At 39.0% G+C, this 27,769-nt stretch overlaps 1 protein-coding gene across 15 annotated transcripts in view; it reads left to right on the top strand.

The window, feature by feature from the left end:
• Window positions 1-27,769, top strand: part of PRDM2 (PR/SET domain 2) — an 81,261-nt gene that overhangs the window by 38,606 nt on the left and 14,886 nt on the right. For 8 of the 15 annotated variants that reach the window (XR_013941356.1, XR_013941357.1, XR_013941358.1 and 5 more), the window contains 2 exons: window positions 9,702-9,809; window positions 10,541-14,912. Coding sequence is in view for 1 of the 15 variants with exons in the window: in XM_080564066.1 (XP_080420192.1) it covers window positions 9,702-9,809; window positions 10,541-14,912; window positions 16,854-16,866 (4,493 nt within the window). In the remaining 14 variants the exon portion in view is untranslated. Of the gene's footprint in view, window positions 1-95; window positions 1,913-6,168; window positions 6,228-6,249; window positions 8,195-9,701; window positions 9,810-10,540; window positions 14,913-16,853; window positions 26,714-27,769 lie in introns of those variants that run through there. The other 7 variants (XR_013941364.1, XR_013941365.1, XR_013941367.1 and 4 more) reach the window with 7 other exon arrangements.

Here is a 27,769-nt window from a genome sequence, read left to right as displayed (position 1 = left end):
AACAACGAAAAAAGCAAAAATGTCTACTGTATGTGTGTTTTTTTCCTCCATTGAATCCTCCACAATAAAGATTGGCTCTTCAAGTTGTATTGAAGAAGAAAATGAGAAGGTACGAAGAAAGAAAACTGGAAATGTGTGGCTGAGAGGGGGATGAAGTACTTTGTAAACGAGAGGGGCCTGATTTTACTGAACTCTTTACTACTTTGGAGACAAACATCTGACTAAAGACATGGCATAGGTATGGCAAACAGAGGGCTTTAGTTTAGTAAAAAAGAAAGAGTAACACAATGGATTTCAGTGAAAGTAAACAAAAATGTTGTAAATAAAACCTTTTAGCAATTCTCAGGGGGTTAATTTTATACATGGGAGACTTAATCTGGTGGTAGCAGCACTGTCGGCACCCTACATCTGTGAGAGGCTTTGCTCTTCTTTCCTCGGCGTTGGAGACTCCTGTTACAGTAATCCCCGTGCTGCGCCGGGCACAAAGGCCGTCCTGTTTCCTGGGAATCGTAGCCCCCATACAGCTGCGTTCAAGTGAAGCCATAGCCCATGTTTGGACACAAACGTTTGGTCCTGTGCATTTTTGGCCTTAGAGGCAATTGCAGCTTTTCTCTGACCTTTCAAGAGTTCTGTTTGGGGTGGTGGAGCAAAAACGCTCTTTGCAGCAGATCACCGCCTTCATTTCCGGTGTGTGAGGGGCATTAGATTTTTGGGTCTGCCTGTGGGCTCAGCAGTCCTGTGGTTTTTGAAAAGTGACTTGTTAGTGTGATTATTACTGCATTTGAACATACTTGGTTTGTCAAACAGCAGAATAAAATGGCAGAGAAAGTCTTAAGCAGTTACCTGTAAAGGTAACCTAGCCTAAAAAAAAACAAACAAAAATGCTGTTAACCTGACCTCAGAAGTTAGCGAAGAAAGTAGTACAATGATGGATCTATGGGTTGGTTATTACAGATACAGACTGATCTAATAGTGTTTGTTTAACCGTTCTGGTACAACTACTTGTGTGAGCTTTTGCATTTCTATTATCTTGCAAAGGCTGCTGTTGAAATGCGTGCTGCTACTTAATCATCTGCATGTGGCTTTGTTGCAGGGTCAAAAATGTTTCCTGGAGAGCTGTAGCGAGTGTAGCAGTACCATCCTCTGGATTAAAGGAACAGCTCATGTTCATGGAAGTGGAGGTTTACATTTGAATAGTTTTCCGTGTTTAAATAAAAATAAAGATGCTGTTTTGTAATTGAATTGTCCACAAAAAAATGGCTAAATATAGAGAACACCAGTTACTTTTGGAAACTCAAGGGTTCTGTGTGCCAGCTGTCATTTTTATTGCTTCTTTATGCTTTAATACTTAACGTTAGCTAAATGAAAGCTAATGGAATACAACCACAGAGAAGAGTGTTTGTTTGTGCTTTCTTTAACAGGTTGGCCGTGTCAGTGGTGGCTGCGTAGAGTAACTTGCTAGGACTGGTGGGAAGCTGTGTTATTAGGGAGGGGAGGAGGTAGGAGTGCACAACTATGAGGAGCAATTGAGAAATTCTGGAGCAGGTCTGACACCGCGTATTTGTGTTCTCTGTCTGCTGGTTTAGTTTTATAAGTGTCGGCATCGAGGTAGAAATAACATCTTTGTCTACTAAGATAAAAGCTGTAGGTTTAATTATTTATGCTTAATTGTTTCAGCACAGCTCTTGTGTGGGTTTAACTTGCATAGAATTAAACCCTGTGGATGTTTGTTTGCCCTGCTTCATAGTTGTTAGATGACATTCTGTAGTATTTAAGTCATTATGGATGAGTAAGTCTTAGCCTGTAAACTTAATACTTCCTATGATTTATACTCAGGTTAGTCAGAGAAGGCATAACACATTAAGGATTTCAGCGAGGCGCTGTGAATGGCAATGGCATGCTATGCAAACATGTATGTATTACTTCTTGCTCCTCTTTCTATTACAGGGGTAATGGTACACAATTCAGTTCACAAAATGTGAAGTATATGAGGAAGACTGTAGGCAATTCCTACTTCTAATTTTTGTGGAGTGGTATAGTAATACTGTATGTTTAAGATGGGCTTTCTCCTTGTAGGACTCTTCAGACTAAATGCATTTATTTGTTTATCTGAGTGTTTGAATAGCTTCAGCTAAGCTTTTCTGAGTTTATGAAGAACTTCATGTAATGACAACATTTCCTTTTGCTTCTTCTAAGTCATTTTGTCTTTTTATGTTGGCATAGCGTATCCTACTGTGCTAACATTTGTCTGGTACGGATGATTATAATTCAAGAAGTTTGTAGTGAGATACGGTAACTTGATCTTAAGTGTTAATTAATCTTAACTTAATGATCTTAAGTGTTCATTAACATGAAGATTTGGCCAAACATTTGCAGAAATTGCTGCTTTAAATAGCCCCAGCTCAGAATTTTCTTAAGCTTTCCATGGCAACAAGTTTATCTGTAAAGTGAATGTGAATGCATTGCTCCATTTCTTTTCTGCAAAGTGGATATTTAGTGCATGGTACAAACATTTTAATACAGAAATACAGTTAGATGCGTAAGCATCTGTATTCAGGTGTATTGAACTATCTTCCCAAGGTGAGAGTGTTATAGTAATACTATCTAGTTGGATGATGCAGTGATTAAAATGCTACTCTTTGTGAGTGTGTGAAGTGATGGTTTATGTGTAGTAATAGGTTTATTTCATAGGACAAAGTCATTTTCTTAATGATGGTGGTGGTTTCAGTGAGGCAGCTTGATTCTAGCAATTACTGTAAGTTTTGTCTTCCATGCTTGTGCTATCACTCTCCCACTGCTACCTCGTAAAATTGAATGTGTGTTTTTAAGCAAGATGAGATGTGGTGGAAAAAAAGCATGGAAGAACCCTTGCTTCCTGAATATGCTTTTATTCCTGATGCAAAGCATCCATTTATTGCTGCCGTTTGTGGTCTTCAGACAGGTCATTGAGTTCCAAATTAGAGCAAAAATGACTAAAACAATGGGGCATGCAGTTTCTCTTCAGAGCCCTTGTTTCTATACCTTTTGCTTTTGAAAGGCAGCTGAGCTCCTTCCTGGAGACTCTCAGTATCCTTTGGGGGAGCCTGTTGCTGCACAGACCTGCGCATGCACCCCTTGCCTCTCCTCCCAGCCTGTACCAAAGGGATGTGGAGAGTGAACAAGACAAGTGATGCTGTGAGTAGTCAGCCCCTGGCATTGAATTGCAGGGAGATTGCAAGCAGTTGGAGCACGGTGCCCTGCTGAGTCTTTGTCCTGCAAGCAGTGGCAGGTTGTTCTGGGCATGAGGCTGAGCGTCTGCTTCTGTAGTACAGGCATGGGGCTGCGGGTGTAGACCTTCTTCAAGGTTTTTCCAAGTATTTTCTGTATATATAGTTCTGTGTGTTATCCCTCTTCCGAAATAATCGGATATGTTAGGTTTGGGCAGACTGACAACACAGAAGTAAGGTCTTGGAGCTCTCCATTCACTTGATTCTCAGGGGTCAGAAGTTAAAATTGCACCTTGCAATGATGATTTTTATGAAGTAAAATAGACATCAGCTGTTTCACAGGGTTTAATTTGTTTAACGGTACCTAAAAATAATGTCCACACAAACTAGTCTGATAATTTTATAATGCTATTGCAAAATAAAAAAAGCCCACTAATTGTTAATAATAATAGATCAAGGAAAATGGGGTCATTGTGACATCCAAATGTGACTTTTTTGCATGTTTTCGTACATACTTCACAGCACTGTTGAAATAGGCCTCTTAATGGTACTGTCTATGTAGCCATTCAGAATTAATTGACAACTGCTTTAGGTGCTTCTGTTTCAGAAATTAGGCTGTGCCTTTTATGTCTTGAGTCTCACCCTTAGAATTGCTTGGATATGAACAAAAATATGCCGTTTTTGCATCCTTTTAACATCTTTTTTTTAATGTTCAATTTTAGAAAGATTTGGTATTGTTAGCATAAAACCCAGTTGATATTGTGAGACTTAGTCTCTATTTTTGAATTAAGAATGGGTACCTTCCTGCCTAGGGTATGAATTCTGTTAGAGGATGCTGGAATTGATTTTATATGTGCATGCACCAAAGCAGCAGGATGCATCTCTATAGCCAAACTGGAAAATGCTCCTGGTGTAGCATATATTATACTAAACATGAAAATATTTTTTTCTGTCATGACTCATACTAATTCAGTACAGAAAGAATCTACCACCAAAGCTGCTGTATGGCAGCATTTGAATATTGGAGCCGTGGGACTTGGGAGGTGTCTGTCAGCCTCTGCGTTCTCTTGGCTTCTGTAGTAATTGCTCTTGCCAGTACAAGAGCGTTTTTTCCTAAAGCTCACTGGTGGTTCCCTGTTTTGTTCCATTTTAAGTTTGAAGCTTTTGAGTTCAAAAGATGTTCCCTCTGTAGGTAGTTAGGTGCATGTTCAGAATTTCCCTTCAGAGCTTTTCAGCTATGCTTGCTCTAGTCAAGTTTCAAAAAGGAACTGTGGTTTATTGCGTTAACAGTAATGGTACATGAGAGAGAATGGAAGGTACTGTCATAACACATAACCTGATTTTAATAAAGCAGAAGTGTTGAGGTTCTTTCTTTCAAGGTTGACATCTTTTCTTTTCCTGGCCTAATGCTGACTTGCTCTGTAACTGATCCCTGCTGTTCTCACTTTCTCTTCCTCTTTCTCCAAGAGTTCAAATGACTTAGTGGAATAACCTCACCTGTACCAAATTACTTAAAACTTCGGACACCAATTTAAAAATGGTTTGGTTACTGTATGTTATGAGATGGTGCACATGCATTTATTTGAGGTTTTGACCAATTTCTGCAATCATTTTGAATATGGCTTTTTTTGTGTGTAGAAGACATGAATTTTTGCTAGACCGTATTCCAGAACAAACAACTAGTCAGATTTTACAGATGCCTGGGAGTTTAAGTAATTCCCTTTGAAAAGCATGGTATGTCTCCCAGCATTCCGGGTATAGGAATAGAGGAATTCTGGTGCGCAACTTTCCCCAATTAAAAATCAAGTTGCATCAGCATTTTGGAAGTCATTAATCAGAATAATGCGGAAGTGGTTACACAGTTGTGGTTTCTGCTGAATTTTCTGTAAGGACTGTTTAGCTTGTATATACATTCAATCTTTATTTTACTTTCTTGGTACTTTAAATAGGAGGAAAAAATCAAAAGTTGATGTACAGAATAGCAGTAACTACTGAATGAGACTGGTGCAAGCTATCACTAATCTGAACCAGTCCCCAAAGGATTAGCTAGCAAGTTTATGCTAGTATATTGTAATTCGCATCATGAAACCATGTGGCAATTGCTGTCAGTGTGACACGTGCAAATTTGTCTCCTTTCATATTTCTTGTAAGTGATCAAAAACCGTGTTGGTGATCAGATGCAAGATTCCCCTTCCTGCTTTATGGTGTTAGCTGTGAACGTGTTTGGTGCCGTACTTAAAGCTTATTAAAGATAATAGCATCTTGTACAATTTTGCAATACTTAATGATAGGATGCAGTTCCATGTGTATGGAAAGACTGTGTTTAACTTTTTCTTTCCTGGCAGCTGAGCGTGCTTAATCTGTCTGAGCAGCAGTCGCTCAGTTGTTGTACAGTCCCGTTAGTATTTTGGTTAACAGCAAAAATACAAGTGCAGGTGCTGTGGGTTGTTTTGAGATGTCTTGGTCTGATCAATAGAATGAAGTATGGGCAAATGAAAGATTACTGCTCTTCTTGAAATTGTTATCCTCTGAGATAAGTGGCACTACGTGATTGGTATCGGCCCGTTATCTGGATGTAGGCAGTAACATGAGATCTCCCGTGCCTGTTGCAGTGTTTGTACAAATGTACATGTAGATGTGCGGGTGGTTTAAGGGTGTAAAGGCAGATAATGCTCTTGGTGACCTGTCTGCAACACGCATAAATGAAGGAAAGGGGAGAAGGAACCATATTTAAAAACTAAGTGGCAAGACGGAAATTCCTGCACTCTTCTTTTGATCTTTGTCACTGTAGGCAGGTAGCTGTTTTTCCATCTGTTTCTTTCATTCAGTTTCCTCTGCATCTTTCTTTTGCAATTCTTGTAATGCACATACACGTATATTAAGTTCTGCCCTTCATTTATTCTTTTGTCATTGTTTCCATTTCACTTTCCCTGTGTTTCATTCCTGTATCTTTCTTGTTTAGACCAAGTGGAGGATCCAGCTGGCAGTAGCAGCCATGTAGGACCCTTCAGGAACCTGATGGTAAGTGCACGTGTGTACTTATGCTCAGGCTTCCACCAGGTTCTGTGCCGTGAGGAAGTTTTTCCCCTCCTGCAGGCTTCTCTTAGTTCTTGACATCTGAAACTGTAAGAAAATTGTGGGACAGACCTTGGGTTACTTCCTTTGTATCTGAGTTGCAGGTAGTGTTTTTCATTGAGACTGTGCAGAAAGGGAATGGTTCACATGAATTTAAAAAGCACTTTGAGAACTCATGAAGGAAAGCCTGTCAAAAGCTAGTTGGTGTCTTCAAAAATTCGTGAGCTCTGGAGAGGTGAAAGCTGGGAGAGTATACCAAGGAAGCATCACTTTACTGTTCCTCTGTTGTTAAATGCCCTCCCTGAACATCTGCAGTGGAATATTGTTAGGTTTAGGACCATGAGATGGATGCGTCTTGGACAGCCGTTGCCATGCTTGAGTATAGTGGACTTTTTTTTAGTCTTTGTTTAAAAAAAAAAAAAAAACAAAAAACAAAAAACAAAAAAAAACTGCAACCTAAAAATGAACAGGTGAAAGCTGATAAAAGGAAAATATCAAAAATCATTTGGTATCCCTCTGTGTCAAACTGAACTGGCACATCTAAAATTACACATATATGCAAGCAGTTCTGCTTGCTATTCTGAGTAAGGGCAAGGAGGTGCTAGATAAAACTTCTCAAATGCGTTTTTGCTTAAAGGGCAATAACTTACAAGATTTCCAATGTATCAGTGAGCAGGTTGCTTGCTTTTTTTCTCCTTAAGAGTACATCACCTAAATAAATAAATTTCAGTTATAAATTGTGCTAGCGACTTCCCAGATTACAAAATTTATGCACTTCAAATCCAATTATATTCTGTAAATGGACAACACTTTGGAAAACCTGTGTTTGCTTTAGTACTTGAGTAACTTTTGTTGTTGCTTTTACATATCTTACCTCACATTTGAAAGAGCTCACTTCATTTCTAATCTTGCTGTGAGAAAGAATCGGGTCTTGGTTTGAATGCTTTTAGAGTAACCTGTCATTATGCTGGAATTCAATGCTGCTGTAGAATTAAATGTAGAATTGTCCAGTGACTTCATCTGCAAAGTATCATCTAGTGCTGCACCACCTTGTAAAACGTTGTCTCTAACTGTGGCCAAGGTTGGTATAAGTGAATCTTTTCCTTCTTGTTTCCACCCTCACCTGTAAAGATGAGATGCATCTAGAATTTTGTCAGTGAAGTCAAAATTACTGATGTTAATCTGTAAAGCTGATAAGCAGTCTGCAAAAAAGTTAATAGTTCTTAAAGGGTTCTAACAACTAAATCCATGTTCTGCTGCATGGCTCCTAACGTGTATTGCGATGCAATTTTGACTCCCTAGGAATGTACTGAAACTCTATACTTAGATTTTTTTTGCCTAGCAATAGAATATTTTTTGATTATTGTTACTGTACAGTTCAAGAGCAGTTTTGGATGGCTAGGCAGATACTTCTGGAAACTTATTTGAAATTCTTCTTACTCCTTACTCAGATCTTGGTACTAGTTGTTGCAAGCAGTAGAGCTGCCGGTAGTACTGAATTCTGTCAAACTGAATGTTCAGTAACCTGTCACATAAAGACGTGCTTAAACCCCCAGTGCTTCTGTGAACACTATTGACAACTTAGAAGTGTTTGGTATTGAAGCATTGTATTGTATTGTCAGGTAAACCAGAGTTTGCTCGTTGCCCATGGTTTTAACACAGAGACTGTTAGGATATTTGAGGATATTGTAGGATAGTTGCTAGTTCAGTTTAGGAAGAGTGCATGCGTATTTATTTTTTCAAAGATGACAAAAGTGCCTTCTTTGTGACTATACTATCAGTTTCTCAGACTGAAAACTCTTAAATTGGATAAAGGGAGGAAAAAGGAAGGATAATTACACGTATGAAACGGAAAAACCCTGTGGAATTTGGGGAGCAGCTGTGAAACTTGATCTCCTTGAGAGGAAGTACAGGTAATTATTTGGATGGTGTTGGAATGTTCAAATAAAAGGTCAACTTTAAAATGCTTGCTATCTTCGATCTGTTCTATATGAGAGGGTGCATACTTCAAAAATTTGAATTTGAATAGAGAGGAATAGTTTTTATTTAAAAGGTGTTTCAAGTTCTTGGCCTATGATGTGAAAAAAGGAGGAACTTATTGTCAGGATTATGAGTTAGAAGAATGTGCTTTTAAATAAGAGACGGATTTAGGGCTATGATTCACACTTCTAACTAGAGATGAAGGGTCGGTGTGTTAGAGTAGTAGTTTGTGCGTTAGAGGGAGCAAAGGAGAAATTTGGATTGCAGCTTCTGGAGAATTCTTGTTCCTAAGAGGTGGGTGTGTGGAAGTGTGAAGTTTCAGATGAGTGGCGTTTCAACCATGTGGTTATATGTAAAATAAGTTCTGCGTGGAGAAATAAGGTCACTGCAATGAATTGAGTTAGAATATCTTAAAGTTTCTTTTGTTATTACAATCCTTGCCTTCAGTTCCAAATGTTACAGGACTGCATCTTTAAGAGCCAGGGCAAAAAAGTAGCATTATAACTTCGGTGCATATGTTATTGAAGTTTTGAATGCCTTTACATCTTTCTTCACTGATTAGGTCTTCGTGTAATACCATTTTGCCCTAATCTTCATTGCATTCATTATCTCATGCAATTCGTATGTGCTGCTTAATTTTGCTAACAGAAAGTGTTAGCAAACTTGTTTGTGTTTGTGTCAGTGGACATGATGATATACTTTTATAGTTTACTTTTATCCAGTCCCGTCTAATTTGGTTTTGCTGCTTTTCCACGTTGGTCAACATCATGCTGCTTTTAGTCTTCTCATAGTGTTTAAACTTCATTGCATTTCTTATAACTCTCCTCCGCAGCATTGTTCAGAATGGTCATGCTAGTATAGAAGTCTCTTTGAGCTTCTATTTGATACGGTCTTCCAATTAACACTAAGGATTACTATTACCTGAAGAAACTTCAAAGTTTCCATAGACTTGTATGACGTACAGTAATTTAACTGATTTGAAGGTAGTGAATAACTGTATGATGTGGGCTGGTTAACTCTGTGGACGATACATTTCCACTATGGTCTGTTTGCTTTGTAAGTGAGCAAAGTATTTCAGAGTCTTAGGGGTTTTTTTGATACTCATGATTATCTTTACTTTTAATTCCTTCTAGGCCCTAAAGACTTACTGCTTTATAAATATATATATTCACAGAGCAGACATCAAAATTAAATGTGCTGATGTGTAATTTCTTGTAAGTTACCTTTTCTTGCATTCTTTGTTCTACACTTTGGCCTTCAACGCCTCTTGCAGGTAATGAATGTATTCTCTGACTTCTGTCCCTTCTTACTGATTGTATTTCTCAGAAGTGTTTCTACAGAAGTATGTTATATTCCAAAACTGGGTGTCTTATTTTTCCACTCAGATATGAAAAATAAAAATTGCTGAACAGAAATAACAAATGTTGTTTTTCCTTCCAGGAAAGAAAAAGACTCAGGAAGGTAAAAACAAGGGAAAGAAGGTAACAGATACAAAGCAGAAAAAGGCTGACTTGGATTCTTCTGCAGATATGAGGGATTCTAAAGAGGGTGAGAATTCCCAAGTATCTTAGTTTTTCTTTCTAGCTATCCTTTTAAATCAAAGGACAATTTTTGTTGCATTTAATAAGCTAAGGTGTTATATTAGAGTAGCAAAGTGAATGTGTTTATATTGTTTACCCAAACATTTTGTTAGTAAGCAGTTTCAATCTCAGAACTATGTCATTAAATATGCAATTAATAATAGGAAAAACTAATCTATTATAAAATTTCTATGTCCAAACCACATGCCAGATACAAAGTATACCTTGCCATACATTATAGTACAAGTCCAGGTTGTATTGTGCATCAAAATAATAATTTAGGGGAAATGTCCAAGTCCAAAACTTGCATGATAGACTTCCTAGATACTTTATCTGTATGTATTGCTGTACTTTTCTGACATTCCTTTGCTGTAGGAAAAGTCACTGAAGCTTTTTCAGAGATTTCTTGAAATGTTCTGAAGTCTACTGTTTTGTTTTCTTTGGCCACAATGTTCAGTCCGAAGATTCTCGCTGTATAGGCAGTTGTCTACATTCTGCTGAAGTTTCAGACAGGGAATTTCTGAATACAGTTTTATGCTTGGGACTGTATCACAGCAGTAAGAAATAGAGAGGTATTGTGTGGATCATAAAGTATTGACTATACTGTGTTAGAGGATGAGGTAGAAGAAAGGTGCAGAATACTTCAAAATGTTTGGTAAAAATGGCTTATGCTTTTCTTTTCCTACTTTTGCGTATCAGGTCATAAAGAAGAAGATGAAAAGCCTTCTGTTTCTGCTGTACTGTCTCTGGAACAAACAGCTGTAATTCAGGAAATGGTAAATCAAGATGTGCTTCCAAAGCTGATGATCCCCAGTCCTACCACTGAACCGCAAACGGTGACTGAAGACAAACAAGGAGAAGCAATAAACTGTGGATCAGATGATTTAGATGATGATGAAGAGGAGGAGGATGAAGATGAGGAGGAAGATGAAGAGGAGATAGAAGAAACTAGTATGCTTAAGGAAAATGCTGAAATGCCTTTAATATGCGAAGAAAAGTTAGATTCTATGGAAGAGCAAAAGAGTACATCAGAGGAATCTCCAGAAAGCTCTCCAAAGAAACTAGTTGTGAAAATTCCAAAAGCAAGAGGCGAATCAAATGGCGATGTTCAGGAAATGTTCATGTTTCCATGTCAACATTGTGAGAGGAAGTTTACAACAAAGCAAGGACTTGAACGCCACATGCACATTCATATATCTACTGTTAACCATGCTTTCAAATGTCGATATTGTGGGAAAGCCTTCGGTACTCAGATTAACAGGCGAAGACACGAACGGCGCCATGAGGCAGGGCCAAAAAGGAAACCGTTCTTAACCCTAACATCATCGCAACACTTAGATAATGTTGCTGATAACCAAGTAATTGTGGATGATGGTCTTAAAGATGACTTGAACGTTTCCAGTCTTGTGCAAGACTCTGTAGTCTTGGATTCTGAGAAAGCCTCCCAAGAAGTGTCAAACTCCACTTTTGCTGAGGAAAATAAGGAGCCCAAAGAATTGCATCCATGCAAATATTGCAAAAAGGTTTTTGGAACTCACACCAACATGCGGAGGCATCAGCGTAGGGTTCATGAGCGTCACCTTATTCCCAAAGGTGTCAGAAGAAAAGGATTCTATTCTGAAGAGCCACCACTTCAAACTGAGCAGACCCCAGCAGTCCAGAGTGTATATATAGCAAGTACGGAAATAGAAGAGGAAGGTGAAGTAGATGACGTCTATATTATGGATATTTCCAGCAATATCTCTGAAAACTTAAATTATTACATTGATGGTAAAATTCAGTCCAACAGCAGTACTAGCAATTGTGATGTGATTCAGATGGAGTCCAACTCTGCGGACTTGTATGGACTAAATTGTATAATCAGTCCAGTCACAGTGGAAATTTCCTCAAATTTAAAGGTTACACAAACGCATGTGAATGAACCTCCTAAAGAGTCCTCTAGCAGTGGGAGCAATGAATCCAAAAAGAGGAGAACTGCCAGCCCTCCTCTCATACCAAAAATAAAAACCGAAACAGACCCAGAACCTATAACTCCTACTAGTTCTTTAAATCTTCCTCTTAGCATTTCAACAGAGAGCTTGCCTTTTCATAAAGAAAAAAGTGTGTATTTGTCATCAAAATTAAAACAGCTTCTTCAGACACAGGACAATAAGAAGATAACTTCATCAAGCGAGATCCCTAAACTAGGACCTTCTGTTACATCATCACCTATTTTGCCTCCAGTATCCAGTAGATTTAAAAGAAGGACCAGCTCTCCTCCTAGTTCTCCACAACATAGTCCAGTACTTCGAGACTTTGTCAAGTCAGGTGAGGGAAAAACTGTGTGGAATGATAATCTTCGAAGCTCAAAAATGCCAAAGTTAGAAAGCCACAGCAACTCACCTGCTTGGAGCTTGACTGGAAGGGAAGAAAGAGAGACTATGAGCCCTCTTTGCTTTGAAGACTACAAGCTGTCAAAAGACTGGACAGCTGCTCCAACTTTTGGCAATGTGTGCAACCAGCAGCCACTGGATTTGTCTAGTGGTGTAAAGCAACGGTCTGATGTCAAAAATAAGAATCAAGTTCCTTGGGAATCTGTATTAGATTTAAGCGTGCATAAGAAGCCTTGCAGTGATGCTGAAATTAGGGAATATAAAGAAAACTCCATACAGCCAACCTGTAGTGGTGTTAAAAAGAAGAAACCAACTACTTGCATGTTACAGAAGGTTCTGCTGAATGAGTATAATGGAATGGATGCAGCCACAGACAGCACACCCAGTGTGGACAGAAGCCCGAGCCCAAGCAAATCTCAGGAGTCTCAACCAGAACCTGACACGGACCCCAGTCTATCTGCATCGTCTTCTGTTGACACTCAGCCCCTTAGTTCCTCTGTTTCCCCTGTGCCACAGCCATCCGCTGTACCTTCCATGTGCCAGTTGCCACCTTTGTTAACACCCACCAATCCTCCTTCCCCACCACCCTGCCCACCTGTGTTAACAGTTGCTACATCACCTCCTCCCCTTCTTCCAACCATGCCATTATCAATTCCAGATGTCTCTGCCAGTGCCACTAACACTTCTTCTTGTCCGTCTCCACTTTCTAACACTACTACCCAGTCCCCTCTACCTGTTCTTTCACCTACTGTTTCTCCTTCTCCATCCCCTGTTCCTTCTGTTGAACCTCTTATTTCTGCTGCTTCACCTGGTCCTCCTACTCTCTCTTCCTCTTCTTCTTCCTCCTCTTCCTCCTCCTTCTCCTCTTCTTCCTCTTCATCATCTCCTTCTCCACCTCCTCTTTCAGTAGTTTCTTCTGTTGTTTCCTCTGCTGATAATCTTGAAAATACTCTTCCAATAATAAAACAGGAGGAAACTGAAAATGAGCAGAAAGCAAGAGAAGATCCTCATACTTCAGGTGAATCAGGAGTAGTGCAGGAAACATTCAATAAAAGCTTTGTGTGCAATGTCTGTGAATCACCTTTTCTTTCTATTAAAGACCTAACTAAACATTTATCTGTTCATGCTGAAGAGTGGCCCTTCAAATGTGAATTCTGTGTACAGCTTTTTAGGGATAAAAGAGACTTGTCAGAACATCGCTTTCTGCTTCATGGAGTGGGAAATATCTTTGTTTGCTCGGTTTGTAAAAAGGAATTTGCTTTTTTGTGCAATTTGCAGCAGCATCAGCGAGATCTCCATCCAGACAAAGAGTGCACGCATCATGAGTTTGAAAGTGGGACTTTGAGACCCCAGAATTTTACTGACCCCAGTAAGGTCAACATAGAGCACATGCAGAACCTGTCAGAAGACTCTTTAGAACCTTCTAAAGAGGAAGATGATGAAGATCTAAATGATTCCTCTGAAGAACTTTATACTACTATAAAAATAATGGCTTCTGGGGTAAAATCTAAAGATCCAGATGTTCGTATGGGCCTCAATCAACACTACCCAAGCTTTAAACCACCTCCATTTCAGTATCACCATCGTAATCCTATGGGTATTGGAGTTACTGCAACAAACTTCACTACCCACAATATTCCACAGACTTTTACTACTGCCATCCGCTGCACAAAATGTGGGAAAAGTGTTGATAACATGCCTGAATTACACAAACACATATTGGCTTGTGCATCTGCGAGTGATAAAAAGAGATACACACCCAAAAAAAATCCAGTACCGCTGAAACAGACAGTGCAGCCTAAGAATGGCATGGTTGTTATAGCTGGCCCTGGAAAGAATGCTTTCAGACGAATGGGTCAGCCTAAAAGACTTAATTTCAATGTTGAGATTAGCAAAATGTCCTCAAGTAAACTAAAACTAAGTGCATTGAAAAAGAAAAACCAGCTTGTCCAGAAAGCTATTTTGCAAAAAAAGAAATCTGCCCAGCAGAAGGCAGAATTGAAAAATAATCCATCCGAGTCAGACTCCCATATCTGTCCCTACTGTAATCGAGAGTTTACTTATATTGGAAGTTTGAACAAACACGCATCATATAGCTGTCCCAAGAAACCCATCTCCCCATCCTCTAAAAAAAATTCATCAAAAAAAAATGCAAGTTCTTCGTTACCTGCAAGCAATGAAAAAGGCAGCAACCAGCGTAGGCGAACAGCAGATGCCGAGATCAAAATGCAAGGCATGCAGCCTCACTTGGGCAAGACAAGAGCACGAACCTCAGGACCTGCTCAAATCCAGCTGCCCTCTGCGTCCTTCAAATCAAAACAAAACGTTAAATTTGTACCTTCCATGCGATCTAAAAAGCCAAATTCATCTTCATCGTTGAGGAACTCTAGTCCTGTAAGAGTGTCCAAAATGACTCACGTTGACGGGAAAAAAACTAAAGTGGTAGCTAAGAACAGCTCCTCTGGAATCTCAAGCAAAGCGACCCGGAAATTGCACGTCAGAATACAAAGGAATAATAAAGCTGTTTTGTCAAGTAAGTCTGCTGTGGCGAGTAAGAAAAAGGCAGACAGATTCTCTGTAAAATCTAGAGAGAGGATTGGAGGACCTATTACACGAAGCTTACAGCAGGCGGCAAATGCAGAGGCAGCAGAAAACAAAAGAGATGAAAGCAGTACAAAGCAAGAATTAAAAGATTTCAGGTAAGCTTTTAATTTGAAGTTCAGACAAAACAGGAACACGGTGCTTGCTGTTTTGCTGATTTTCTTGGTCTTTTTTTTTTTTTTTGAGTTTCTCATATTTAAAACAAAAGAAGATTGTATTTCCTAAACCATGGTTAGCAGCTCAGTCATGCTGAGGTATGATGTACATACTTGGTGCATTTTGTCACATTGTCATGAAATAATACATAATTTGTATAGAGAATGTTTAATTATAAATGGAATTGAAAATGCTGGGAAAAAAATCTCACCACCTGAGTGCAAATAAACCTTAACTCATTAAAGTTATTGGAGGCAATGACTATGTATTTGCTATCCAGCATACGGTGGCCCAAAATCGTTTTAGATTTGGTTTATGGTGGTTCATTAAGCTAAAAATCATGACTGCATTTTTACCCTCTTACTAAAATAATTTGAAATGATGGTTTTTAATAAAAAGTATTCTCTGCATATCATATATTAAAAAAAACATACTTCAAAAATTGTATGTGCATACTAATTGAGTCAGATCTCTAAATACTTAATATAAGGGAAATAGATGTGTAAGAAAAGTTACATGAATGTGTAAATTTTTGTTAAAAGTATCATGCTCTTATGTTTCAGTATAAAAAAAATATTACTAAAGCTCTATTTCATTTTCAGAAGAAGCATTTTAATCACAAGAAAGGATAATACTTAAATAAAAAAATAAAAGCTTAATCTATGTGCCTGAGTCCCATTTAAAGTCTTCATGTAGTCTTTTAAGTAGTCAGTAGTATATTTTACAAACTTTGAAATTTCTGTTAGCAGGCTCCTGCCCTGCTATTCTTGAAATAAGTGTCTAATTTGCTGGGTAACTTCCACAAAACTCAGTGGTAATTAAGGGTTCTTTTATTTTTGCTAATTGCAGTCTATGCTGTGATTAACACCAGGTTTATGGCTAAAGGTAGTATTTTTTACCAAAGCAAATGATAGTGGGGAAGGGGGTGGAAGTGGCAGCCTCTTTCACAAGTGTCCACAAGTGGAATTTGTCAGGAAGCATCAAAATCCAAACTATTTGCAGCTTATGTGTCTTACGGTGAAGACCCTACGTGATAATTTTTAGGAAATACTTCCTATAAAGTCAATCGACAACATAACAGAATTATTTCAAAGAAGGGAATTTGACTCAGGTAATTTCCAAGGTAGGACACGTTGAAGGAAAAAAATAATTCTTCCTGGAATTTGGAGATTAATGGTGTTGAATATGCCTTTAAAGTACAAGAACCATTAAGCAGGCCTGTTCTCTTGGGCCATAATCATGTTACTTAATTCTACTCAGCTGCTTCCTTAGCAATACGCGTGAAGCTGTCTTTTACGTGATGCCAGAGCAGATCAGTGGAATTTGAAGCCAGAATGACACATCTTTCCATCCAAACTAATCATTTGACCTTTAAGCAAAATAAGCAAGTGCTTGGAAAACTCTGCATATGGAAACTGTTTAATAGCATTCAGGGTAAATAATGATTTACCTAGGGGTAATATTTCCTTGACTGTCTCAAATACTGTTAGTTTACTTTGGCAGCTTGCAGTCTTTAATGGTTTAACGAATATTTATGCTAGAAGAATTCTTGCTTTTGTTTCTGAAATAATGCTCGTAAATCTGGATCGTCTCATCACCTCCTCACCTTTTTTTTTCTTATATCAAGTACAAAGTGTCTTTTTGTCTTCATACACTATTTAATGTCAGCATAAGCTTCAATTCTACTCTGGGTAGACATTGATTTTTTTTTTTTTCTTGCCCCCAGGAAATCTCAATTCTTAGCATTCATTCAAGATTGTTGCTTCGTGTAGTAATTGTCTCCAAATTTGTTTTTCACCTTTCCGTTTTTCTGTGTAAACATATTCCATTCACAAATAATTTGTGTTGTCATTTATCTTCAGTTTTTGTTTTTTATTTTCTAGGAATCTCCTGTAAAACAAAGCAAAACAAAACAAAAAATCCCTTAATGACATGGTAGAGCTGTTGTATGCTCAACTTAGGATAAGCACTACGACAATGGATGTGAAGTCCACCAAGCTTGCGAAACCAGCTGAAGCTGACTCACAATCATAAAATTGCCTGCAGGCTTCTTGCTAATACTCGGTGTCAGGCATAGACTTATTTTGTGCCTGACACTCATGCTGGGCTTCACGATGATTCAGATAAGAGAAGGGTACTATTAAAAACAAAATGGAACCAAAACACCACCACCACCAAACCAAAAATAATAATAATAAAAAACAACACACACACCAAAAAAAAATCAAAAGAAAGTGGGATTAAACTAAACCAAATCTTCATCCCTTGAATGCTTAGATCCTTGTTTTGTCTGTACCATCACAAATGGCATAATGGCAGTCACTTGTAAAGCTGGCAAAGCAGAGATTCCCTGTTTTATCAGTAATGCAGTAGAGATTCAGGGACAACAAATGTTGGTGCACTCTAAGTATTTCTGTCATGTAGAAAGTCTGCTAAAACCTTTCTTCTAAACAGTAGAGAGGAACCTAGTATGATACATTTCCTTTTCTTCCCGCCTTCTCCCCACTTTCTGAGTGTTTTAGATGACCAGCATATAATGGGAAAAAAGCTTGATTTGGATGTTCTGTGAGTTTTCCAAATTCCTATTTATACTTGCAGATGAAACTTTATATAGCAATGAAATACCGATACCAGTTTCTAAATACTATATATAATGAATGCAGTGTATCTTTTTATTGATAAAAAGGCTAGACCAGGGCTACATACCTGTATATTTTGAAACTTAAATATATAATTACTCTAAAAGGTCTTACACCTCTATCTAATAACTTAAAACAACAAATTGGTCTGTTGTTCTTAAACATCTTTTTATGGAAATACCATTTCTCGTGTTTATATAGCTTTCAAGATTAATGACTGAATTGATGGAAAGTGACTAGTTTCATTATACAGCCACCCCTTTTATTTTTTGTTCTTGACTTAAAAAGTAATCTACCTCTTAAAATTTGTAGTTTAATACTTGTTTGGTGAATTTGTGCCACTTTAACTTTCACTTTCACTATCATTCCCATTTTGTTACATTTCTGTTATGGGGACTTTATGTTGAAATATTGTATAAAGCATTTGTAGCAAGTTTAAAAAATAAAATATTTAAAATTATTTAAATTGTTTTGGACACTTCAATTGTACTATATGTGATTTACATTTTACATTAATTTCATTTTGTTTTCATTTTGGGTTGTTAATCTCGGAGCATGTTCCTGTATTAAAGTTTGCTGTTAGTTATATTGTTTTTTTTTTTTTTTTTGGAGAGTGATATAAAGAGTATTCTAATGAAAACATTAAAAATTACAATTTGACATACAAGTGGGGTCGTCATTGCTTTTGAACATTGTAGCCTTGCTGAAGATACTGTAAGTGCAGGTAAGCAACTGAAGAGGGAGATTTCTCCTCCAGCGCGCAGCACATCATATAAGTTGCAGATGTGGCAAAGAGTCTCTGTGGAGTTGCAAGCAAGCACTTAATGACCAACTAGATGGAACTATCATGACACATTTTATATAACTGTAACCAATAAAGTAAACTTTTTAAAAACTTGTGGGAAACTGTGTTTTGTATGGAAACCAGATGTACCAGGAAAATGAGACTCTGTACATCTAGAAGGAATTAAGTATGCTTGCATCCTTTGGCTTTCTATGCCCAGCTCACTAAAACAAGTCTATACAAATTTGACACATCTCAGTTAATTCTTGATTTTCTTTACTGTGGATATAGTTAAACACACATCATTTAATCTTTTTCTGTTTTTATATGCTTAGTGAACTAGCTTAGTCAAAAAACACGTAAAGAATTTGCCTCTGAGAATTTTAGAATGTTGCATTCCAACGCCAAGAGGAATTGCAGCATGTGGCGTCCTCCTGCAGCGGGGCCAGAAGCATCCGCGTCCATATAGGTGTGGCAGTTGGATGGAACATTGTAACATCACTGAGACTTAGCTGTATTACAGGAACCCTTTTCTTTCTAGTAGTAAGTTTATTCAAATGGATACCTCTGTTTTAGCAAGGTTCTTTGGTAAGAGCTGCTTGTTTATTTTCTCACATAAGTCATTCCTCGAAGATCTTATCCTCTCTGTAATGGAATTTTCCCTGAATTGTAATTAACAGGGAAAAATCTCGTAAAATGATGCAGAATTTTAACATCGTTCAGTAAGTGTTTTTGCAAGCATATCTACACTGTGGTAATGTATGCTGCAGTTTGATAGTTGCAGTGACAAAGATGGTTAAGAGATGAATTCTAGCTAGATGAAGTCTAGCTTGCAATAGCAATTATTAGGTGGTAGGACAGCCACCGTAAAGGTGAAAAAAACAGTTTGTTCACATCTTGCATTACTAACAACTGCAATAGTTGGTGTGTTTGCTCTTACTGCAGTCAGTGTTTTGATCCTATATTTGCGATGTCTGACAGTGAACTGATAATGAACAAACCTGCTTCTTTCCCTCATTGCTTAATATTCCAGCAGAAATCCTATTGTCATCGTCTTAACTGTTTTTTCTGCTGTGATATTAAATCCTGTTGTGTCCCACAGATGTTGCCACTCACTCTGACATGGTTCTCGTGTTCATACACAACAATACTCAAACAAAATGCTGTAAGATTGAGATCTGTACTCCCAAAAAAGACCTAATCTTCAAGGAAGAAGTTTCACTCCTAACTAGTCTATTCATCACACGTAGGAAAAGTGGAACTTTTATAGTTACCGTTACTGTTGTATCTTATTTGCATCATTGGATTCTATAGTTTTTATAACTGTCTTTTTATGATCCGAATGCACCAATAAAGCCATAATGATGCCCACAAAGTACTGACATTTCCTGAGATGAATCCAAACAGGCAATGAAGACAAACTTGTTCCTGTTCACAAAGAGTGACATGTTAGTCAAGATCAAACACAGTTAGTTTAATAAAAGCAATACTGAATTGTGTATGGAGCTGGAAGAGCTAACAAATGGCTTGCTTTTTGTTTTTCTCCATTATCCAGTTTGTTAGCAGGAGTTACAACTTGCTTGTATCAGAGAGTATCTTCAAGGTGTTGAATCCTTGACATTACAAGACAGTCCAGGTGATGCAGCCAGGTCTCCTGCATGTGGTATTCCCTGCCCTGCTCTGTAAACTCTTGCCCCTTTCTGTGAGCTGCCTGTAATCGATTTGGGCTATCATATTTCTTTCACTATGTTTTGTCAGCATTTTATGTTGTAAGCTTTCAATTTAAAGTGTTCTAGTTTAGCTCCTGATGGTTTTCTTTAGAGAGCTGTCATAGAAAACTAGACCCTGCCAATTTAGTGTATAAATTTGCAAGTTCAAATGTGGAAACAAATACTGCTATGTTCACTTAGATTTGTGATTTCATTCCCAAAGTTGTGGGGCCAGTTCCAGCTTTCACTGGATTTGAATTCAGCTAAGAAGCTAAGCCGAGTGATAACCCGTGGCAGTCAAAGTGCCTGTAAATGACCTTAAAAAGAGAACATGGGAGACTTTGCGTGTTGATTCTAGCTGATCGGTATGAGTCAAATGAAAGTCTACTTCCATCCTTTTTCTCATTTTCATAATGAATAAGTTCTGAACGTGCTGTTGTGGATCTGAGCTTTTGTGGTAAGTGAACTGTGAAGAAGAGGTAAATTTTAGATCTTACTTAACTAAACTGGTAAAGGATTAGAAACTCTTGGGACTAGCATGAAAATTCATAGTAGTAATTGCAAATACTTTGATAGTAATACAGTGCAGAACAGCAAAGCTGATTTTGTTTCCACTTGGTACAGTATTTAAAAACAGAATATTAACACTTATTATAGAATGTGTTAATATCCTATCGTGTTCGGTGTTTTCAGGCCATAGCTGGCGTTTTGCAAAGTGTTCAAGACTTTGATGCACAAATCTTACGGAGTTTTAATGGGAACTTCTCGTATGCAGCCACAACAATTTGAGTTAAGCTTTAAAGTGGATTGTTTCATCTAAACTTTGTGGACAGTTATTCCAAGACTGAGTGAACTGAGAGCTAAGAGCTACTCAGATCTCTGAGGACAATACAAATTAATATGTTCAAGAGATGTTTTTTTTTAAGGTAGTATTCAGATTGCTATAAAGATCCATAGTTTGTTTCCAGCATGCCATGTTATGTGTATTACACAGTTGTATACTGCTTTTTTTTTCTATGTAGAACCCATGTCGTATTTAATTCTTGGGGTGGAGCTGCTCTAGATGTGAATAGCGGCTCTATGGGAAAGAGGGTTTGTGTTGGACCTTCCAGTACTTTTTGGAAGAGTGGGAAGGTGAGGAAAAACTTTCTTTCTCAGAACAAGATGCAAATAACACACTTTAAGGAAGGTGTGATCCATTAAGTGTGTGGTTAATGGTCTGTTTTACAAATCAAATGAGATAAAGAAGAATGTCAATGCTGTTCAAGTTGTCTTTATTCCATACTCATGAATGACATGAGGCCATTTCCTAAGCTTTGGGATCCTGACTTTGCAATTTCAGTAATGTCTTACAGGTTTTTTTTTGTTTGTTTTGTTTTGTTTTGTTTTTACTTTATTTACTTATTTATTTGAGTGAAATTAATACCAGGGTAGCTGAGGTAGCTGAGGTCAGTGCTACTTTGTGCTCATCACTTACAGTCAGGACAGGGTCCCCCCAGCCAAGTGTTAGAAATGGCAATAGGTTATTGGAGTGGGAAAGGAAGCAGGTGGGGTGAAACATCCAAGGTCTAACACCAGGGCACGGGCAGAGCTCAGAAAGGAACTGGGGGGGGTAGGGGGGGAGAGGGGGTGTTAGTCTCATGGGGACTGTCTCTGGACCACAGGCTCTTCAACCACTTTAAATACTTCTAAACCTTTTCCTTAGTTAAGAGGGGGCCCTATTGCTAGTGGGCACCTGACCCCTGCTTCCCATGTACAGTTCATCGCTTTTCATCCCCATTGTGCTGAACCCAGGCATTTACTGATCTTAGTCTTTAAAAACTCTTTGCTTTTGAAAGCATGCATTTGAAAGAGGGCATTGAATTAGTACTTTTTTTTTTCTTTTTTTTTTTTCTTTTTTTCCTTCAGATAAACAGCAAAGCACTGAAACTCAAAGGGATGCCTGAGTAGGCGTCAAGTTGGAGGGAGGCTTTTTCGTAGGAGATAGGTAGCTGGTTCATCTTCCTAACCTAGTCGGGGAGTGTGCTTTTTGGGACTTAGTGCGAGAATCAGCAATGAACTTCAGGGTGTGTGTGTATACACATACATTTGCTTATTTTTTGCAAGCCTTTTATATTCTATGAGCCAAGCAGGGTCATCTGAGTCATGTTTTGGATGACGCTGCTCCCAGAAACTGCCAAAGGGTTGTGAGAAGCAGCTTTGATCACTCGGTGGGTGATGCTCCGTTTCTCAGAAGTGTAGGCTCAGCGTTTGGAGCGCGTGTGGCCGTGCACCGCTGGAGGTGTGCTGCCCTGCAGATGGGCAGCAATGTGGGGACTTGTACCGCTCATAATGCCCCGTGTCAGTCGAAGAATAATGCTCTGGTATCTGGGCCCGTTTCTGCAGAGCCTGCCTCAGGTCCTTTTACAGTTAAGTCAATGCTACTCAGCAAAGTTAAATGCCCACTGTAAGGTAAATGCGAGTGCTTTTTCAGGGAAGCGATGTTGGCGAGATCACAGAGGATGCGCTACCTGCTGAGGGCATTTGGAAGCCTGGCAACAGAAGTGGGAACAGAAAGGAGCTGAGTCAGCCTGTCTGCTCCTTCTGCTTCCTCCGGGCTGGTGGTGAGCTGCGGGCATGGGCGCTGCCCCGAAGCTGCTCTGCGGGGGATTTGCTTTGGGGGAGCTCAGGCAGACTGAGCAAACTCACGCTTGGGCAGCACACGTGTGAGTAGCAGTTAGTTGTATTCCCACTGTAACTTGGTGGTAGCATTTATTTAGCATTTCATTTAGGTACTGTTTTTCTCTACTAACCGTTGCAGTGTGAAAGGAGGTAGGAAGATGAGAGAGAATGAATTCTTCCATGACTGAGCTGCTTTGAAGAGTCGTACACTCAAACTTCACTGTCACTGGAATCTGAAGTTTTATTTCCCATTCATTATGGCAAATGCTTTCACTCATCACTGTCAAATCGAAGGCACATTTTCTTTTGTGCAGTTTCATGCAATGAGATGTTTAGGACAGGGCTCTTACGAGTTCTGCTAGCCTTCAGTAATCTTGAGACTCACTTGAGTAAACGTTTCAGATTAAAGCTAAATAAAAATCAACTGCAGCCATCCCTGTGTGTGATAAATTTTTCTCATTTTTTTCCTCTGTCATGAATGTGAATCAGTAGATACACATTTTTTTTTTAACCAAATTATCAGATTACATTACATGACAGTATAGAAGATGTATTTGAGTACTGCTATATTTAATCCAATATTCTTCACCTTTTGGCTTGCACAGTGCTCTGTGCCTCTTTAAAAGGGCAGGAAGATAAATTGTTGAAGTGATACTGTTCATCTAAATTTATAGACCTGGATTTCTTAGTGACTAATAGTTTCTTTGAGCTCAATTGGAAGTGTCATCAAGGAATCTGATTTTCCAGAAGAGCTCAGTAGCCATCCTCAGGGCCAAATCCCTTTTAGGGAACACTTTAGATCAGTAGTTGCTTTTTTTTTTTTTTTTTTTTTAATCTTGTTGTGTTCAATTAAAATGGTATTGATGCATTAATTTTAAACAGTCCCCAGGTGAATTCTTGGCATGGTGTGAGATTTTTTCAACAGTTCTCAATCTGATGTTCATCACTGAAAGTAACAGTATTTTGCAGAACGATTTCTGTGGGAGTGGGATTAAGTCAACAACGAAGAAACTTGAACTCTAGAGCACATGTATTAACAACAAAACAATTTTTGAGTTATTGTGAGGGAGCAGTGCAACTTTAAAGGTATTCTGTCCTTTGAACTGCTGTGGTTAGAGACTGCTGCTATGTATCTTCTTGAAAGTTGAGAATGCAAGCATCTCAATAACAGGTTTTTCCAGCTCAGATTCATGAAAGGCCTAACCATAAAATCATAATATTCATGTTATGTCCTTTAGTGTCATGTGATCGCAAGATAAAATCCTGATACATGATCCAGCTTTTTCACCACATTCATAAATCGCGTAATTCTCAAAGTCTCAGCAATTACATGTGCAGTACATGCTGAGATCCTTTTTGTTTCCTGCTCACCCATTTTTTTATGTAGAGGCAGGGCTTTTTTTGCAGGAAAAAAAAAAAAATCCTTCTCAACCAAATTCCATCTACAATCCATGTCCTTTTTTACTTAAAAAAAAAAAAAAAAAAGTTCATGTAATTTGATGGTTGATGTTTTTCCAAGTCCTTGTTTTGTGTTTCCCATTAGGCAATATGCTAGTGCAAGAGAGTACATGCCAGCTGGGTTAGCAGAATGCTGTTTGAGTTCTCACTGAGCAGAAAGCCCAGGAATCTTGTTTATCACCCCCTTGCTTGCCTTCTGGCCCCTAAAGTTACCCAGCCTAATTCTGCAAATCCAGGAATTTAGGCTTACACATCCACACCACTGTATCTTTTTTTTTAAGCAGGCAGTTAATTATTTTAGATGTCAGTCTGTCAGCTTAGACATTGTTTTATTTAATTATAGTAACCACTTTGGACAGAGTATGGCCCTGACATGTCTATTCTTAGGAGGATCATTGGAGCGAGTGTGTGTATTCTGAAATATTGGACCATATGCATGTTATTTTAGACTAGGAGTAAAGAAGTGTAAGCCCTGAAAAACAAACAAACAAGCAAACAAAAAACACTTAATTGAGGTATAAATGTGAACCTAAATTCCCTGGGTTTTGTACCTTCCCCTTATTGCATGCTATGACTTTGCTCACTGAATTTCTCTGATGTGACCAGCAACCATATCACATCACTCCAAGTCTTCGATCCCACAAGTAACATGGCTTATTTTTTCTGGGATGTTTTTAGTGAACTAAACTAGCAGCTTGGAAGAATGTTAATTGCCCAAGTGTGGTAGAAGACAAGGCAATTTGCATAAGAAATACCAATGTATTTCAAGAATGTCTGAGGGAAGGGTGCATGCCGGGATCCGGCATTCTTGCTAGCCTAGAAGTTTGCATGTGCATAATCTCAAGGCTCATCGGCCTAGGAGGGTGTAGGACTGTAGGATTTTAGATGTAGTGAAACTAAGTGTTGAGACTGCGTGGCTTGGGGAATCGCAATGTACTGTGATACGAACCTTGCTTGCAGATCCTGCTTTAGGACTACTGGTCTTCTGGATGTCCTTGGGAAATCCCTTTCCTTCTGACTCAGTTCTGCACCTCAAAAATGGGGAGTACGATACCAAGTGTACCACAAAACACTTTAAGATCTTAGCATGGAAGAGGCAGGGGTTAGCATATTGTTGTCGTAGTAATGCTCACTAAAATCAGTGATTTGTTTCTCTGTCACAGCTTGGGTGTGCTTTCAGTTAAGAGAGAGCTCTAGGCCCTGTCTGCATGTGAAAAATGGTATCGTTTAACTTCTGGTTTGGCTTTAATTTAGGGTGTAGCCAGTACATTTACCAACACTATTTGTTCTGATTAAAAAGTCCTACTTGACAATGCTCTCGAACCCCTCCTGTTGCTTAACATTCAGTTTCTGTGCCCTTTTTCGTGCAAGCTTAGTATCTTTTTGGATGCTCTTCTTTTTTTTTTTTTTTTTTTGTTTCCCCCCTAGCAAGGACTGTTCCTATGAGGGCTCACCGGGGCCAGGCCTGTCCTCTGGTGTTTGGGCCGGAGCGGGGCCGTGGTGCAGCAGGACCAGGCCGCAGCCGCCTCGCTCCTCCCCACGAGGCCCTCGCTGCTCGCCTGTGTCTACACAGGGTGCGGAAGAATTCCTCTTCTTTCGCCCGGCTACAGTTATGCCAGCGCCGGTGATGGGGAAAGCAGGTGCAAAGTGACAGTGCCAAAAATAGTGACCTCAATAAACCATTCCTCCGTGCGAGGGGGTGTTGCAGCTCTCCTCCCCCTCGGAGACCAGCCAGGCCGGGTTTGCTGACCCAGGGGGTTCAGACAGCCACGCTGCCCTGCATCGCTCCCATCGGGCTCCTTAAAACCGAAGTTACAACCCACTCGAGCGGCGTGCCGGTGCAGAGGGCCGTGCTTTGCCACCCGCTCTCGTACAGCAATGCTCCCAGCCCTGCCCCACAGTGTGGGCAGCAGCCGGCGTTTTGCCTTGGGTCGGAGTGTGGTTAGTTGTGAGCAAAACAGAGAGGGAGCAGTGAGAACCCCATACGGGCTCCGTTCCCGTTTCTATCCAGTCCATCTAGAAAAACAGCCCCTCCTTATCTTCTGCCCGTCATCCCCTGCTTCCCAATAATAAACCCACGATCCATGGCTTGAAAGCGGGGTGGAATTAGGGGATAAAAGATTTCTTTAGCATATTGGTTTTGAGGGGGAGATGAGGGAGCGTGTTTGAAAACACAGGTCAGATTTTCTCAGATATTTTGTCTCTTTGTGTTTGAGGCCTTGTTTTGTTTATTTTTTATTTTTTGTTTCCCACAGGATCTAGGCATTTGCTCATCGCATGCAATAACACACAGATGTTATTGATTATAGAAGAACTTTTACAAGTCATAATTAATTTTTTGACATTAAACTTTGCTTAAATGGGAACATTCTAAATAAAACAAAAAATTCTCTCTTCTAGTTATAGTAAAGAACTGAAACTAAACAAACTAAACTTGTTTTGGGTATTCTACTGTTTCCCTTGGTAACAGTCTTTATGTGGGACAACAAAATCTGGCTTTTGTTGACTTCCTTGTCACCACTTTCTGATTCCTACACACTAGACAAAGGCTTCAGTATTAAATTCACAAGGACTGAAGAGTATGGTTTACATATAACAATAGCTAAGCTTTGGCAGATGATTTTAGCCACAGATTTTAATTTGGAAATGATTGAATTGCTTACTTTTCAAAAGTTCTGTGGTTTTGTTTTTCAGTTGTAATGGAAAATTTTGCACTTCTTTAATTCTAACTTGCAGTTCCACTGTGCTACAAAATCTGTACGAAACAAAACAAAAGCTGAAATGTCTTTTAAAGGGTGCACGTCGAACACTGAAATTCCGCCGGAGAAAAACCTAACTTTCAAATGTTCTTAGATGCGTCGTTACGTAATAAAATTAGATTTCAAAAGATGTTCCCTTGGAAGAACATAAGTAGCTGGTTTTGGTTAGACATGTGAGGAGTTTGCATAGCCGAGGTAAGCATGCAGTTACAAGTGGGGGTGCACAGGTGCGAGGGGGGCATACGTGCATCTGCAGGCACCGCCGGGGTGCAAGCACGTACAGCGAGCAGGGGCTGACAGCCCAAACTGCTCAAAAGCACGGGTCTGCAGAGCTGCAGGTTTTATAAACAAATAGGGTATTTTTTTTTCTTTTAGTTTAAGGAAATTTAGCTTGGGTGTATATTTGAACTGAGGTTGTACGTTTAGACTACACCTAAGCTGTTTATTTTCCTTGCTTTGACTCATGTTCAGGCTTCTTCTTGAAATCACAGTTGATAGGGAGGTAATATTGCCGAGTTTAAATCCCTGATTTTCACTTTTGCTTTACAAGAAAGTTGGGATTCTTAGAGTTAGTATAAAATTTGAAATGAAATAACATATCTGCAATAAAGGCACCATAGCAGTGCTTGCTGTACTGACTTGTAAACATAATTCATCAAATTTACAAGTACTGTAATGGCAAAAGTGTACTTCAGGCTTTGCACCCGGGTAAAATGACCAGATGGGGTATTGTGCTTATATATGGGAAAATTCTTTTTCTATAAGTATCTATCTAAAAATCTGATATGG

The sequence above is a fragment of the Anser brachyrhynchus genome (genome assembly GCF_964034855.1).
Source record: "Anser brachyrhynchus genome assembly, chromosome: 21".
Taxonomy (NCBI): Eukaryota; Metazoa; Chordata; class Aves; order Anseriformes; family Anatidae; genus Anser; species Anser brachyrhynchus.
The sequence above is the reverse complement of the archived record's forward strand: the minus strand, read 5'-3'. Positions and strand labels throughout refer to the sequence as shown.